Source organism: Carassius auratus, chromosome 22 (assembly GCF_003368295.1).
Source record: "Carassius auratus strain Wakin chromosome 22, ASM336829v1, whole genome shotgun sequence".
Taxonomy (NCBI): Eukaryota; Metazoa; Chordata; class Actinopteri; order Cypriniformes; family Cyprinidae; genus Carassius; species Carassius auratus.
Window position 1 is genome coordinate 11928496 of NC_039264.1, and position 16618 is coordinate 11945113.

Sequence of the window (16618 nt, forward strand, 5' to 3'; positions counted from 1 at the left end):
CAGGAACTGTTAAATGTAATGAGCTCCCAAAATCTCAAAACAATATACCCCTTAAAGCGGGAAGCTGCTGAGTCAACAGTGCCCTCATGGCTTCAGCACGAGCTCAGATGGCCACACACAGAGTGACCCTTGTGTGCTGCCCCTCATGACCCTCCAGGCGTTCGGCTCACCTGCTGATCAGGGTCCCAAGCTTGCGCCCCAGCCCAGCCCGGGTCAACCCCAGCAGGGCATAGGCCTCCATCTGCTTCTAAGCTTTACTTAAGAGAAGAGAGTGGCTTGGTTGAGGCTAATCCCTTTCCAGAGGCATAGTAAAGTGTGTGTGTTGCCACAGTGAAACATCTGACAGCTTTCTCCTTCACCCAGGGTCAAGCCTGATGGATAAGACTGGACAAGTGCTGGGGTGACGCCCTGATCAAGCTCCTAACACTGGGCACTGATCATTATAGATGCTGTAGCTTGTGCATTTGTGGAAAAGTATACTTCAAGATCTTTGTTTTAAGTAAAACTGAAATGCCACAGGTGAATAATTAAAAAAGTCTTCCCACTTTTTTAGTTTATGAAAAAAAGTTGTACTTAAAGTGTAGTATATGGTAAGATATATAAAATATAAATAGTATATGTGACCCTTGACCACAAAACCAGTCTTAAGTCGCTGGGGTATGTTTTAATAAATGGCCAAAAATCATTAGGATATTAAATAAAGATCATGTTCCATGAAGATATTTAGTAAATTTCCTTTCATAAATATATCAAAACGTAATTTTTGAATAGTAATATGCATAGTTAAGAATTCATATGGATCCATTTAAAGGTGATTATCTCTGTATTTAGATTTTTTTGCCCCCTCAGATTCCAGATTTTATTTGTATCTATAAGTCGATCGTAATAAACCATACATCTATGAAAAGCTTATTTATTCAGCTTTCAGATCGGTTTTGTGTTATGACCTGTTTTATGGCCCATTGTCACATATATAGAATACTACATTATAATTTTTACTATGAAGTATACTTAAGTATGATTTTGTATGAAGTTTGTATACAAGTAGACAAGCACTGTTAACACATAAACAATAGACCGAATGTAGAGTATACTCTTATTTATTTTTATAGTTTTGTTTAAGTATAATAAAAGCACACTCAAGTAAAACATATTTTTTTGAAAGTGATAGGAGGGGATTTGTGATAACCATGCACTCTAAATATACAGAAAAAAATTTAGACGTAAAAAGCCCTTCACAAGCAAACAAGAAATTACAAGAAAAAGAAAAAAAAACTGCGTCTTCCTGGCCTAGGCTTTAAACGAATAAACAGGAGCTAATTTCAAGTGCACTTTTAGAGACGCAGCTCAGCCCAGGAGGATGTGAACACAGCTTATTTTCATAAGAAACACAACATTTACTTTACCTGTTATTGGAAGGGCTGACGGTGGATTGCTTCCATCTGAAAGCAATTAGAATGGCTTTAAACGCTTGGTGTGAGAAATACGGCTTTCACGAGGAATGTTTTTGCTCTTTTTCATTCAGCGATTTTAAAGCTCTGACCCTCAGGGTGAGTGGTGGTTGGTGATTGGCAGACGGCAGCCAGAGATGTCTGGGCTTAGGCAATTACCATTAATGAGCTACCCATGTTTACTAGCTTATCGAAAGGCAATTACGGTTGCATATCACTATACTGAAAAAAAAACAGTCCTTGGTGTTCTTCATGGTCCACTTCAGTTTCAGTGCATCTGATTAACACTGTGTTTGGGAGATATAGTAAACCACAACATTTCGGCAAAATATTATATAGCTTTTTGCACATTTTGCATTTCAAGGAGAAATCTCCATTGAGAGGCACTAAAGAGTGTTTAATTTTATTCAGAATAGATTAACTTTAATCTAGTTGAGCTCTATTGCATATGATAATAACATAGCATCTACACTTAACCCAACCCTACACTTAAAGGGTTAGTTCATCCAATGAGAAAATTATGTCATTAACGACTCACCCTCATGTCGTTCCAAACCCGTAAGACCTCTTTTATTTTTGATTTAGTCCGAGAGCTCTCAGTCCCTCCATTGAAGCTGTGTGTACGGTCTACTGTCCATGTCCAGAAAGGTAAGAAAAACATCATCAAAGTAGTCCATGTAACATCAGAGGGTCAGTTAGAATTTGTTGAAGCATCGAAAATACATTTTGGTCTAAAAATTACAAAAAAATATGACTTTATTTAGCATTGTCTTCTCTTCCAGGTGTTTTGTGAGTGCGTTCACGGCGCTGTTGGCGTATGATGCTGCTGATGTGTTTTCTGGTGCGCCCAAAAATAACATGTCGGCAACATTGTACATCAACAGTCACAGCAGTCGCGCTCACAACAGACCCGGAAGAGAAGACAATGCTGAATAAAGTCGTAGTTTTTGCTATTTTTGGACCAAATGTATTTTCGATGCTTCAAAATATTCTAACTGACCCTCTGATGTCACATGGACTACTTTGATGATGTTTTTCTTACCTTTCTGGACATGGACAGTAGACCGTACACACAGCTTCAATGGAGGGACTGAGAGCTCTCGGACTAAATCTAAAATATCTTAAACTGTGTTCAGAAGATAAACGGAGGTCTCATGGGTTTGGGACGACATGAGGGTAAGTTATTAATGACATAATTTTAATTTGTGGATGAAGTCAATCACTTTTATTGTCACATCACCACAACACATGTGCCTTGGTGAGTGAAAATTCTTGGGAGCTTGCTCCAGAAATTGCAGAAACAGTACACATTATACACAGAATGTACACATTGAGAAAAAAATCGTTTGGAGAAGCATATGTGCTTATCGTGGCCCATGTTTAACTTGACTCATACTCAAGCAAATGCAATGCTGTACCAGGTGAGCTACTGAGCAAGTTTACTGTGTCAGAAAAGCCATGCATATGGAGCTGTTTAATTGATGCAAACATAGAAATGTATTAGTTTACCAATAATGCGCTGAGGCAAAATTGTTAGAAGCTCATGACATATTGTTATATTATTTACTGATAATCTGGCTCATGTAATTATAATTTGTGTAAAAAACTCGAGTCAATGCTGAAAATTTCTCTAAAGTATTCTGAATCCAGGGAGCTCTTGTGATAAATGCGTCCATGCAAATTAACTCTAGTGGAAGGAGAGGAGTGCTGTAAATGACATTACCCCTAACCTATCCTTATTTATTTCCCATGGGGAAATCCAGTGAGGAAAAACAAACTTGGTCTAAAGTCAACATGAAACATGTTCACAACCTATTACTGCTGTAATGTGACAGTGATTTTATCCACCAGGAACTTGGATAAAATCAGTGATTGCTGTATGTAATAATATGCACAGGTGACATCCATTCTGATTGTCTGTCTGGAAAAAATAAGTCTAGGAAACACAAAAATATTAAAGCACTATCTCTGTTTGTATAAAGTACTCCAACCTAAAATGACCATAATCTGGTGGAAGGAAAGAGCTTTAATAAGGAAAAGAATTGCCCTGGGTACAACAGCGGCTCTCAGTGCTGTTTATGTTGGGTTTCCAGAAGCCATTAGACATGAGTGAGGTTTAGTGTAGGTACAGGGCATGTGGTTTGTATAAAGAAATTAACCTTTGGCCATTTCCTTGTAATAAAAGGAAATTACATTTGAACAGAGTTTTATTTAGCAGTGCCGAGGCAGTGTGAAAAGCTGTGAGCTCAATGAATACCGTCAAGCTCATTAATCTGAAACACATCTTACCTGTGAACATCTCCTGTGGTCCTCACACCAGTCCAACACACGGTCATTCTGAAAGAGACCAAGAAACACACACAAATGATTACAATGACATCACAAAGTTTCAGAGTACTGAGTATGAAACAGAGGGTTCATCTTTAAAGGTTGCTCTCACACTAGAGAAAGCTTTTACCAATGGCAATGTATAAGATGTACTGTATTTTAAGGATTGCTTTGGAAGATTGCGGTCAGTTGGACATTGAGCAGGAATACAGCAAACAGGATTTCTGAAGGTAGAATTACGTATCATAGTGCAGGCATGGATCTAATTACTATTTATTCAATAAAAATAAGACAATCTCAGAAGTTTTTGAAGCACTGTTCTTTGAAGCTTTGAAACCGTTGCAAATCATTTTGAGCCAGTAATATGGAGTGAAGTCACATGATTCAGTAAATAAGGTTTTGTTCAAAATGGGTCGCAGCTAGTGTATGATGTCTACGAATCCATCAGCCACTGTTTACGTTTTTTTTGTTTAGTTTTAAGAAAAATAGGAAAAATAAAGACAGATCAAATGGAACCAACAATGGAATCTCTTTTAAATTCTAATTGATTAACTCCATTAAGTTGCGTTAAAGTTAAAATTTTGAAATGACTGTCTGTTGAGTCATCTCTTTGCCATATTTCTACAAAAGTTTCATCTGTTTAATACAAGAGCACTAGTCTCCTGTCATGTATGTCTGTTAGATGACTATGATATATATTTGCCATGGCTCTACGGTGGCATTTAAAGCCTGAGGTCAGAATTCCTTCCAGCGTAGGGCGACATAGGCAAGAATGAATCATGTATGAGGAAGTAAACACACCATAACCACAGCCCCAAGCATACGTCAACACCTAACCAAACCTTGTTTCGGGAAAGTGGTGATGAGGATTTAACCATAGCTAATGAATGACGGTCCAGAGTGTCTGTGTTTAGACTTCTATTATGTCACAGTGTCTTAGGGAACGAGGGGACAGCAGACACCACAAACACAAAGACTTCTCTGTAACCACATTTAAAATGCCATCTGAGTGCTGCTCTGAAATGATGGCAAAGGCAAACACATATACGAGTGAGCATCATGCAGGCGAACGCCGCAGTAATCCTCCAGACACTCCCTCTGGGTAACCATTATTTATCCTTAGCAAACGTGAGTCACGCCTCCTCTGAGGTCCCACAAGTCTTTTGTGAGGTTTTAATTAGGACTTTAGGGACAGAGAGAGCCCACTGTGTGTCAGTGAGTCTCCAGTAGTGATCTCCAAAGGAATGCTAAAGCGTAACATCATCTCAAGAGATCACATCAAGGCTAAATCCTTCTTGATGAGCTTCCCAGACTAAAGCTCTCACTCCACACCTTCAAACTAAACCAACTAAACCCATAACACTTACAGGTCTGTTTCACAAACTTTCATGAAGAGATAAAAAAAGAAATCCTCTTAAGTTTGTTTCAGATGTTTTTTTCTTTAAAGACAGAAAACAAGAAGATTATATTAAAGTGAAATCCTTTTTCTTTGGGGCTGAAGACATGTTCTTCCCACTTAAGACAGAACAGAGCCTTTTCCCTTAATGAGAGATTTAGATTGAACCATTAAACCATTTATCCAACCGATAAAAACCTTCTACCAAAATAAACCGACTGTAAGCTGCTATATATCACTGTCAAGGTATATTAAACAACCACGAGTAATCACCAATGCGGTTCCTGAACTGTTATGTGTTTGCTTAGACAGATGAGGATAAATAGATGACGGAGCTAAAGCTCAGCTCAAAGGTCTGTCTGTGTCATGTGTCTTCTTAAGTCCAGCCAAAACCAACAGAGTCTTACCATCTTACTGGTTTATATCTTAAGTGTTATTTCATCAGCTATCAAAAATGCATTGTTAGAGGAATAATGTAGCAACAAATTACAAGTCATTTTCTCATCCTCATGTCGTTCCAAAGTCATATTACTTTCTTTTGACCATCTGAACACATGAGAAGTATTTTGACGAGTGTTTCTGCTGTTTTTATCCATTTTATGAAAGGCAATGGTACTCAAAACTTTCAAGCTCCAAAAAAAGACATGAAGGTATAAATCTTTCTTTATTCACTCTCAAATCTAACTTGATTCACCCAAAGAGAACAAACCTCATTGGTACTCACTCATGAAACAAGCATGTTCCAATATTTGCTGAACTCTATATAAGTGTTGATCAGGGTTTATTTATCTGTAAAAGCCCAAATATCTCTTATATACACTTTGAATGAAATCTGAGACAACCGAAGTTGTGACTCTTCAAAAAGACATTATAAAATTAATCCACGCTTTTATCCAAGTCTTCTGAGGAAACATTTAGAATTTTATATAAATAAAACCTGTTCAAAGCACATACACAGAGCTCATCTAATTGGGCAAACATGCTTGCTTCATGAGCGAGAACCAGTGAGGGTTTGTTCTTGCATATCAAGCAAGTATGGCTGATCTTCAGTGTTTTCCGTATTTAATGTATCTCAATGCAAGATTTTTGAGAATTTGATCATTTTCATGGTTCTGTTTCAACCTGTCCTCCAAACAATATGCTCGTGTAGGTCGTTTGTCCAGATCCCTGAAATACGACCCATCAGAGCGTCTACTACAATTGAGCCTCTATCGGCAAAAGATCATTTTCATATTAATGTTTTGTACTCTTTTATTTGCACTCTGAGTTGCGTTTCATGTAGCTCAGTTGTTAGATTATTGCATTATACCGTGATATGTAATCATGCTATCATGGGTTCGATCCCAGGGAATGGACGTACACGAAAATGTATGATCAATAAATCATAATTTAGCATGATTTCTGTGAGGGTTAGGTTTAGGGGTGGGGTTAGGTGTGGTCATTCGAACGAATAAGCCACCTACAGTAGTAAAATATGTAGGAAATACTGTGAGATCGGTGTAGAAAGCCCACACATTGCATTTAAATAAACGTGCGTTTTGATTGGTAAGGACGTTAATTCGTCATTTCATGACGACAGACGCAACGCGATACTGTCATTATTTTTACGCCCGCTAGAGGGTGCTTAACTTTGAAACGTAAATATATGTCGTAATATGGTGCTTGCACAAATGATCTATATGGTTGTTTTTTGTTGGAGGACAGGCTTTTCTGTTTTGGTGTCACTTTTAAGCATTCACATACTCACCTCCTAAAACTATATTTGCTCTGTTTCCAAAATGTAGGACTTGTATCAGTATCCTAAAACCCTGTTCTCCCTTTTTATCAGTTCAATAGTTCACACTTACATATAATAAACAGAGTAAAGGTTATGCATATTTGCCGTGCTATCTGAGGGGAGGGATCCGAGCTCCGAGAACCCAGAGTTAGGTTAGGACAGGTATAGTTATATGTGTGGAGAATGCAGAGTGAAGGGATGCTGCAAAACTGTCAAGGAACAAAGGTAAGTCTTCTGTGTATATATACACACCTCTTATCTTGTTAATTGGATTGATTACTGATTGTGCTTCTATCTTGTTAATTAGGTTAATTATATATTACTTTGCATTGTTTTCAGACACTCTAGTATGAGCTACAACAGAGCTGAAGACCAGTATTTTACTCAGGACCAATATTTTAATGCGTAGTGGTGTGGAAGGCTACTTTCCATATGGTATTTTAAGGTTGGATAATGTTTAGTAAACATATCTAAATTATGGGAGACCAGTTTGTGCCCTATTTGTACATGCTACCTACTTCATAAACAAGCTATTTGCAACAAAATAAAGTATTAAAATCAACCACAACAATGAAATATTTTAACTTTAAAAGAATCAATCATTGGAGTACCTCTCATTCATTCCTGTCCGTTAAATACAGTACCTTTCTTTCATGATCCCACCATAGACCACCACCAGAGATTTATGCCACATAGCTTCCATTTCAGTTCTTTGGAAAATAACTGTATGTTCCATGCCATAAACCCATCTTATTTCTACACAGCTCAGTGTCCCATAATCACGTGTTGTTCTCTCGGACCTCAGTCTTCACCACATGCCCCATGGTGACAGAGGGTGCCTACCGACCTGACGCCATTTCCCTGAACCGCCTTTACAGCCTCACCAACTCTTGCCTGTTTTTCTTTAAGCTCGCCTTTCCAGTATTGTTTCAAGTAAAGAGCTAAAGAGAAACAGATTAGCACTGTTCTCTGTGGTGTGGCCTCTTCCTGTAAACAGCGTTTCAATAAAGTTTTTCGGCTGGATTTTTATAGTGTCTGTGACTAACCAGTCCTTATATTTTAACACAGATTACCAGAAGCTGTTGTGGTTTTGACCGTAACACATCACCATGCACATAATAACTGAAATTAGTTATTTCAGTAAAGCCATATAACATCACAAATGAGAAACACAAATGTACAACTGCTCCTCTTCAATTAAAGACCATTTGCAGACTACCAAGTTGGAAAAATGTGTTGAGTGCATTACCTGTCTTTGATAGATAAGCTAAATCAGCTATTTTACAGATGAAAAAAGGATTTAACAAGCTGGATGGTACTGACTTCAAAACACATTGTAGGTTAAAAACAGAGTTCCCAAGTTTCATAAATGGGTTCAGGCCTAACCTGCACAACATCAATGTCAATGGCAAGGTCATGAGGGAAATATTTCAGACCAAGTAACACAATTTCAGTCAGTATTTCATTTTAAAGAGTTTACTCCCTTCCAGATTTAAAGATGATGAAGGCATACAGTAATTGATGCTTGCACTTAGAAATTACATATATTTTTGTGTCAACAGCATAACTTTGAAATCCTGTTCAGATCAACACTTTAAAATTTGGCGCTTTAAGCAGAAATACAGCAGCTACTCTAGTTATTAAAATACATGAAGCATTGTTGCGCAAATTTCTGTTTCTACTCATTTGTCACTAACTAAGTCCTTACTTCCTTGTATTAAAAGATTTGTTCAGATTTTAGCATTCGTTGTGGTGTTTATCAAACAACATCAAATACAAGAATACAGAGAACAGATTCTAGATTCTTCCTCTGATATTCACTGTTTCTTAGCAAATAAACATCTGTTTGTGAGCACCACAAAGTCATAACTTTAAGTAACAGCTGCATTCTGAGCATGTGACAAAAAAGTGCAAAAGTTATTGGTTAGCCAGTTTTCTTCTCAGTGAGATGGAAAAGAGATTAGAACACCTCTGTGTAAAAAAAAATCCATCACAGTGACTGAGTGCTAATGATGGTGTTGGTCTGAATAGACACATTAACAGGCATCCATTCAGATGTACACTGGATTTTTGCACCAACCATTCAACTTGGTATGAAAGACCTTAAAACTACTCTGGCAAAGTGGAAGCATATAAATTTAAAAAACAAGCGGTCCAAGAACTGATCCCTGTGGTACACCTTGTGAAGCAGCAACTGAGTGAGATTTGGGTTTATTCATTCTGAGAAATGACACATAGATATGCTGGCCACAGATGGCCAGTAACACTAATAGCAGACTAGCGAGTGAGTAAGGAGTACAGAAGGGGGAACTCAGGTCTAAGAAGGCTAGGAAACTGATGACACCAGTCAGATGAAAGGAAGAGGTTGCTTAGCATACTTCACCCATGTATGGTTTTCGGGTCCATGGGATACGTTTTCACTTTTTATCAAAAGAAAAATTATACTATTAATTATTTTTTCAAACTCAGAATCTTTGGTCTTGATTCATTTTCTGTGAAGCGCATTTACAGAAAAAAAAAAAATTAAATGACCACTCACTGTACACCCTTATATCACATGCAGAATGTTAGTTAGCCGGGGATAATAAAGGAGTGGTAATTTTAGTTTCTGGGTACATTTACTCGGTCCTCCTATTGTCTGGGCCTGCTATTAGTATGTGTATGTGTTTTTATGTGTGTGTGTGTTTTTGTGACATATCAGGACACAATTGTGTATAATGACATGGGTATGACGCAGGTATTACAAGGAGAGGGTGACTTATGAGGACATAACCCATGTCCCCATTTTTCAAAACGTTTATAAACCACACAGAATTAGTTTTTTTTGAGAAAGTAAAAATGTACAAAGTTTCCTGTGAGGGTTAGGGTTAAGTGTAGGGTTGGTGTAGGGCCATAGAATATACAGTTTCTAGGGCTGCACGATGTGTCGTTTAAGCATCGATATCGCGATGTACAAATCCACGATAGTCACATCGCAGGATGTGTGATGTAGGCGGTCGTAGTTGATCTGTTATTCATTAACTGTACAGGACAGCTGCTCCCCGGCCCTTGACGAATGTGATTCGCGGATTAATTGCACAGCTTAACCATCAGATAGTGAAAGTTTACCATTGACAGGACTGAAAACCACATGCAAGTTTAACAGGGCAGAGAGAGAGGGAGCACGAGAGAGACAGAGAGAGAGAGACAGAGAGAGAGAGCGCGCGCGAGAGAGACAGAGAAAGAGAGAGCACGCGGGAGAGAGACAGACAGAGAGTACATTAGAAGTACCATCAATGTTTATAGAAATGTATATGGATTTATTTTGCTTGTAATTTTTTTTTCTTAGGAATATATATGTATTTTTTTTTTCTATTCTGCTATGTACAATGCTTTGGCAATAATTACCTTTGTATGTCATGCCAATAAAGCAATATGAATTGACTGAATTGAATTGAGAGAGAGAGAGAGAGAGAGAGAGCTGTTTTCAAACAACACGAGCGCAGTCTTGCTCTCTCTCCCTCGCGCATATTAATCAATTGACACGATGGTGTAGATGTTTAAATCATTTAAAATGAGAATGTAAGTGTGCTCACCCCATTTTTGTTTGTAAGAAAAAATATTGCAATATATATAGCAGAAAAATAAAATATCGCAATGTCATTTTTTTCCCAATATCGTGCAGCCCTAGTTTGTACAGTATAAAAACCCACTTTTCACAAAAAAACTAACAAAAAAAAAAACGTGTGTGTGAGAGAGAAAGAGTCTATAAGAGTGTGAGTGTGGGTTTTGTGTTTCTGCCCCTGCCATTCCCACACAAGGTGGTAGCACTTTAATTCATAAGGCAAAGGGCAAATTTTGACCATATATGGTATTTATATTGCTTGAAATTGGGATTAAGTATTTAATTGTGGTGAATTAAAAATACCAAACTGCTGTGGGTCCACAAGAAATTATTGATGAACACTGGCTGAGTAACAAAAATATGATCATACAAGGGTTAAGAGGACATTTCTGTGTGTTGTAAGGGTAGAAACCTTAATCATTTCTTTTGTCTACACATTTTTGCATTTTTTCTTTTCTACAAAAGCAACTGAGTGGTGACCACTTTTCCCATTATCTCGCTGGATAAAGTAGATTTGATATGGGCCAAAAGTTACTTAAACTGTATTTTCAAGACTTGGTTTCTTTAATACTGGAAAGAAAGAAGCAATCAGAGACCTGTTAGTCACGTGGGTAACAGGAAAATTGGCAGAAGACAATGAGCTTTAAGGGGATGTGCTAGTAATGGAACAAGCTGGCAGGAGGAAAGGTTTGTTTGTTTTTTTGTAATCCATTTTGTTTATATGAAAGTTGTGTAAAGTAAGTTACATTTAAAGCTCAAGACTGAGCTGATTGATTCTTAATCATTATTTATTTTGAAACAAAGTTCGGATAAAATTTTATTCAAATATCACTGTGGTTATACCATCTGATGTGAACTTACCTTGAGAAAAATAACCTTGTTTGTCATAAAGGTCACATCATTTGACACTTTTAAGTCATTGGTGGATATTTTTGTATATTAATGTTATTAAATACGATTGTTATTATTTCTCTCTTTTTTTTTTTACTTTAAAATAATAATAATAATAGGCCAAACTACTAATTAAAAATCATTTTACCCTCATAGTGAGATGTTCATTAAGGTCACCTTGACATTTATACCCCATAAAGATTTTAAAATAAATTTTGATTGTAAGAAACTCTTTTTTTCTTTTGTCTTTCATGTCATAAGACAAGTTGAGTGTGCATGTAGTGATTTATTTTCTAATGAGAGTTACATGATGCCAGTTTTGCCCATGGCTAAGCTCAATCAGTTGGATATGAGGAAATTTAGTTTGGAGCCAAAGAAAACAATTTCATGACAGGAATATGTACAACACATGGGCTGGGACATCAAAGGAAAATATCCAAGTACATTTCACGCTTTTATAGCCTTCTCTTTATAAAATACTATGGAAGTCAATGCTAGCGTCAACCGTTTCATTACCCACATTCTTTAAAATACCTGCTTCTGTGTTCAAGAGAAGAAAGAGGCCTAATTATTTCTGTCACCAGATTGGTGTAGCCCACAATAATCAGCCACATTTTGACCTTATGGACTGGGAAACCTCCAGTGTCCGTGTGAACAGCACTTCACGGTCAGCAGAACAAAGAACGAGTGTAATTCTACCTAAATGAAAACTTTGCCTACATTTGTTTGATGTTGGTCACTCTACACCTGTCATGTGCGATAAGTTGCATTTTTACCGCAGTATAACCATTTGCGCTGACACTGGATATGCGCACCATTAACACAACAAACACCATTGTCTGGAGACGTTGTAAATCGTGCACCTGCAGTCAGAGCAGCTGCTGCAACAAAGGACGAGCTTGAGAGATGATGACTTATCAAACATTCCTTTTCTTGAAGTGGTTTGTGTAAGCTGGTGCATGTAAGGACACTAAACCGTCTTTGGTTTTTGACTTTTAAAAGACTGAGGGAAAATGGGAGGACACCTTCTTCAAAACCCCCAGCTATGCTTTGAGCGGTAACGTGAAACCTGCACAACGTCCCGTCTTACAAACAGAAATTATGGCTGGAATTCTGCTCAGAATAAAGAAACTCCCCGAGAAGAATTCAGTCTGCAGTGAGTCATCTCATCCTGATTTAATTACAGTGATTGTAGGAGTAATTTATGAGGCTGTTATAATATGTTTTTCAGAAGCCTTCTTACCAAAGCTCACACAAGAATGTGTTAGTGAGTCCTTTACAAGGCAGTCCCTCATGTTACTACCCAGAGTTCCCACAATAAAAAAAGCAACGGTTATCCGACACTCAGTCATATATGAGTGTCAATGGTCTTATTCTTAAACATGTTGCTATTTAATGGGTAATAAGCAGACCTACATGGCATCTGCGCCCACAGAACTCTGTAAAAAGTAGAATAAAACAGATTGTCATTCACAAAGTTCTACAAATCTCCCTCCTGCTCATTAATTACATATTTTGGCTAAATAAATCAAGGTTTCAGGTACCAATGAGAGTCAATACTCTCTGTACTTCTTCACATACTGAAAAAATGCTAAGCTAAAAATGGTCAAATCTAAATTAACTGGTTTTATTCAAGTAAAAAAAAAAAAAAAACTGTACCTAAATACATTTATAGCAACAAAATTATTTTTAATGTGTGAAATCAGATAGAAAAACCTTTTATCGCTAACAATGGCAAGTTATCGCTGTTTAAATCCGCATCATATATGTGGATGAAATATTAAGCAAAATTAATATTTAAATGCAAACATGCAAATGCAAGATGCAGCAAAAAGGCCTCTGGAATCCAGATTAAATTTTATGATGAAATCATAGATTTTTAAGTCAAATCAAGATTTACAGACAGGAACTGGGGGGAAAAATTAGATTAGAAGTAGATCAGAGAGAAAGTTTAATGTCTGGAACTACTAAAGTGGATAGTTTTTCATAATGTGCCTCTAATTATGACTCAATTATGGCTGGGTTGAGCTGCCACAAACATAAGCTCAAGAGATACACAGCAAACAGAACTGAAAGACAGATATATAGGACAGAGTCATGCTGCATGGTGGGCTGTCAGACCATATGCTTTCATGATTCAAGCTCTAAATACCACACAATTAACTACAACTGCACTAAAGCTGATCTCCAGTCAGTTAGGGGATGAACCCATGAAGAAAACAGGTGAAAACAGCCATTAAACACTTCATTCACACACACACACACAAAGCAACGTGTTTCCCATCCACAAAACCAACTGCACATGCTCAGAAAAGATCCCAACTCAGCATCTGAAACTAATGGGGTTGGGGCTCGTTGTCACATAGGGACTCAAAAGACCATAAGTGTACGGTTTCAAAGACTTTTTAGCTGAACTGATCTTAGCTACGGAAGTACACAATATTCACACTATTGTATTTCTAGAGTTACATATTATTTTAAGGATCCTTGTTACAGTGTTATTATACATTAATTACTGAGTAATATTAATTAACTACATGTACTTACTACAGTACATGGTTAGGGTTTGGTTTAGGGTCACTTGCATGTAATTATGCATAATTTATTGTTATTATAACAGTAAGAACATGTAATTTGCAACAAGGACACCTTAAAATAAAGTGTTTCCTCTGCTTTCCAGAAATTGTATCAAAACTGAGCAACATTTATAGGCCTACTGTTTATTTTTTTTATTATTTTTTTTTTTTTATGAAGCTGCTTTGAAACGATCTGTATTGTTTAAATATATTATAATTAATGTAAGTGCATTATTGTAATTGCGATTGTAACAAACAGACACCATAAAATTACACTGGCATACGAATTGTTGTTGATTAAAACAGTTAATTGATCATTTTGAATGTTAGCTCTTATGTGTTTGCACGTATTGTGTTTGTGGCTTATTGTTTCGACCTTTAATATTTTCTATATATTTCCAACAGCTGTTCTTCTCAACTTCTTAAACCAGAAAGTTGCCAGTGTGAAGCTCTTCTTAAAGGATATATTTCCCATACAAAATACGGACCTACCTTCTAAGCTAAGATTGCCTCTTGGTGGCTCTTACCTGCAGGTGTTTGAATAACGCGGTGATCTGCGTGATGTGAAGCGTCAGGCATCGCGAGACGCAGCGCGCGCTTTCAATCTTCTCCACAGTCTCCGCTTCTTCGGTCCGGCGTGCAACGCTCGCTTCAAAAACACAGAAGACCAAAAAGCAGCAGACTTTCCCCATAAACACCATCTTCAACGAGGACGTTCACGTGAATGTGCGCTGTCGGTGGCGCGGTTGAATGCTCTGGATGCGCGTGGCGTCAGGCTCGTGTTGAATGCACTGCGCGCTGGACACTCCCTCTCGCGCAGACCTGTCATCTGAACTCGGCCTCATTCAGAGTCTGTCAGTTTTGTGTTTAGATCTAGAAACGAATTTAAACCCTGTTTTAGCGAGAACTTTTTGTCAGAAAACTTCCGGCGCTTTATGGCTCTTTGGCTCACCCCTGTATTAAAAATGGTTTCCTGTAGTGTGTTTTCAGAACATATTGCTGAATATTGAAGACTATTCCCATTAGGATTTAACAGTGTTAACAAGCCATAGAAGTAGAAGGCGACCGATTACAAGTCTAAAACAGAATTTATAATGGCACTGGTTTTAATGGGAATTTAACTGGTTTTAATGGACACTGTACTGTGATAGTTTTTTTTTTTTTTCAGCTGGTTCTAAATGAATCACTTGTGAAAAATTTAGTTTTTAATTAATCAAGAATGAATAAAAGACATTGTTTTGTTTTAAAAAGTTAATGTAAAATATCTAGTCATTATTATTACACTTTTGAGATGAACGTCTCAGAAAAAAAGCAGAAACAGTGTAAATGAGATAATAATAATAAATATAAAAATACCAATGTGTTTAACTGTCCTGACATTTTGTCGACCACAGATAACTTTGATCACAAAACCTGTTTCCATGCTAGATTCAACCTCAGTATCCCTGCGTCCCAATACCACACTATCTGCACTATTGAAAATTACCTATATCACACTATCCTGCCGTAAATAGTACTGAAAATGACCTATATCACACTATCCTGCCGTAAATAGTACTGAAAATGACCGATATCACACTATCCTGCCGTAAATAGTATTGAAAAAGACCAAAATCACACTAACCTGCCGTAAATAGTACTGAAAATGACCAAAATCACACTATCCTGCCGTAAATAGTACTGAAAATGACTAATATCACACTATCCTGCCGTAAATAGTATTGAAAAAGACCAAAATCACACTAACCTGCCGTAAATAGTACTGAAAATGACCAAAATCACACTATCCTGCCGTAAATAGTACTGAAAATGACTAATATCACACTATCCTGCCGTAAATAGTACTGAAAATTACCTATATCACACTATCCTGCCGTAAATAGTACTGAAAAAGACCAAAATCACACTAACCTGCCGTAAATAGTACTGAAAATGACCAAAATCACACTATCCTGCCGTAAATAGTACTGAAAATGACTAATATCACACTATCCTGCCGTAAATAGTACTGAAAATTACCTATATCACACTATCCTGCCGTAAATAGTACTGAAAAAGACCAAAATCACACTAACCTGCCGTAAATAGTACTGAAAATGACCAAAATCACACTATCCTGCCGTAAATAGTACTGAAAATGACTAATATCACACTATCCTGCCGTAGATAGTACTGAAAATTACCTATATCACACTATCCTGCCGTAAATAGTACTGAAAATGACCGATATCACACTATCCTGCCGTAAATAGTATTGAAAAAGACCAAAATCACACTAACCTGCCGTAAATAGTACTGAAAATGACCAAAATCACACTATCCTGCCGTAAATAGTACTGAAAATGACTAATATCACACTATCCTGCCGTAAATAGTACTGAAAATTACCTATATCACACTATCCTGCCGTAAATAGTACTGAAAAAGACCAAAATCACACTAACCTGCCGTAAATAGTACTGAAAATGACCAAAATCACACTATCCTGCCGTAAATAGTACTGAAAATGACCGATATCACACTATCCTGCCGTAAATAGTATTGAAAATGACCAAAATCACACTATCCTGCCGTAAATAGTACTGAAAATGACTA

The 16618-nt window shown here is 37.1% G+C and overlaps 1 protein-coding gene across 2 annotated transcripts in view; it reads right to left on the reverse strand.

The window, feature by feature from the left end:
* anos1b (anosmin 1b) overlaps positions 1-14851 on the reverse strand; it is a 61285-nt gene extending 46434 nt beyond the window's left edge. For both annotated transcript variants that reach the window (XM_026197753.1, XM_026197752.1), the window contains exons 1-2: positions 14551-14851; positions 3741-3788 (exon numbers count right to left, since the gene is read on the reverse strand). In XM_026197753.1, coding sequence (XP_026053538.1) covers positions 3741-3788; positions 14551-14724 — 222 coding nt within the window. In that variant the 5' untranslated portion in view covers positions 14725-14851. The remainder of the gene's footprint in view (positions 1-3740; positions 3789-14550) is intronic.
* Between the last annotated feature and the right edge of the window lie 1767 nt (positions 14852-16618).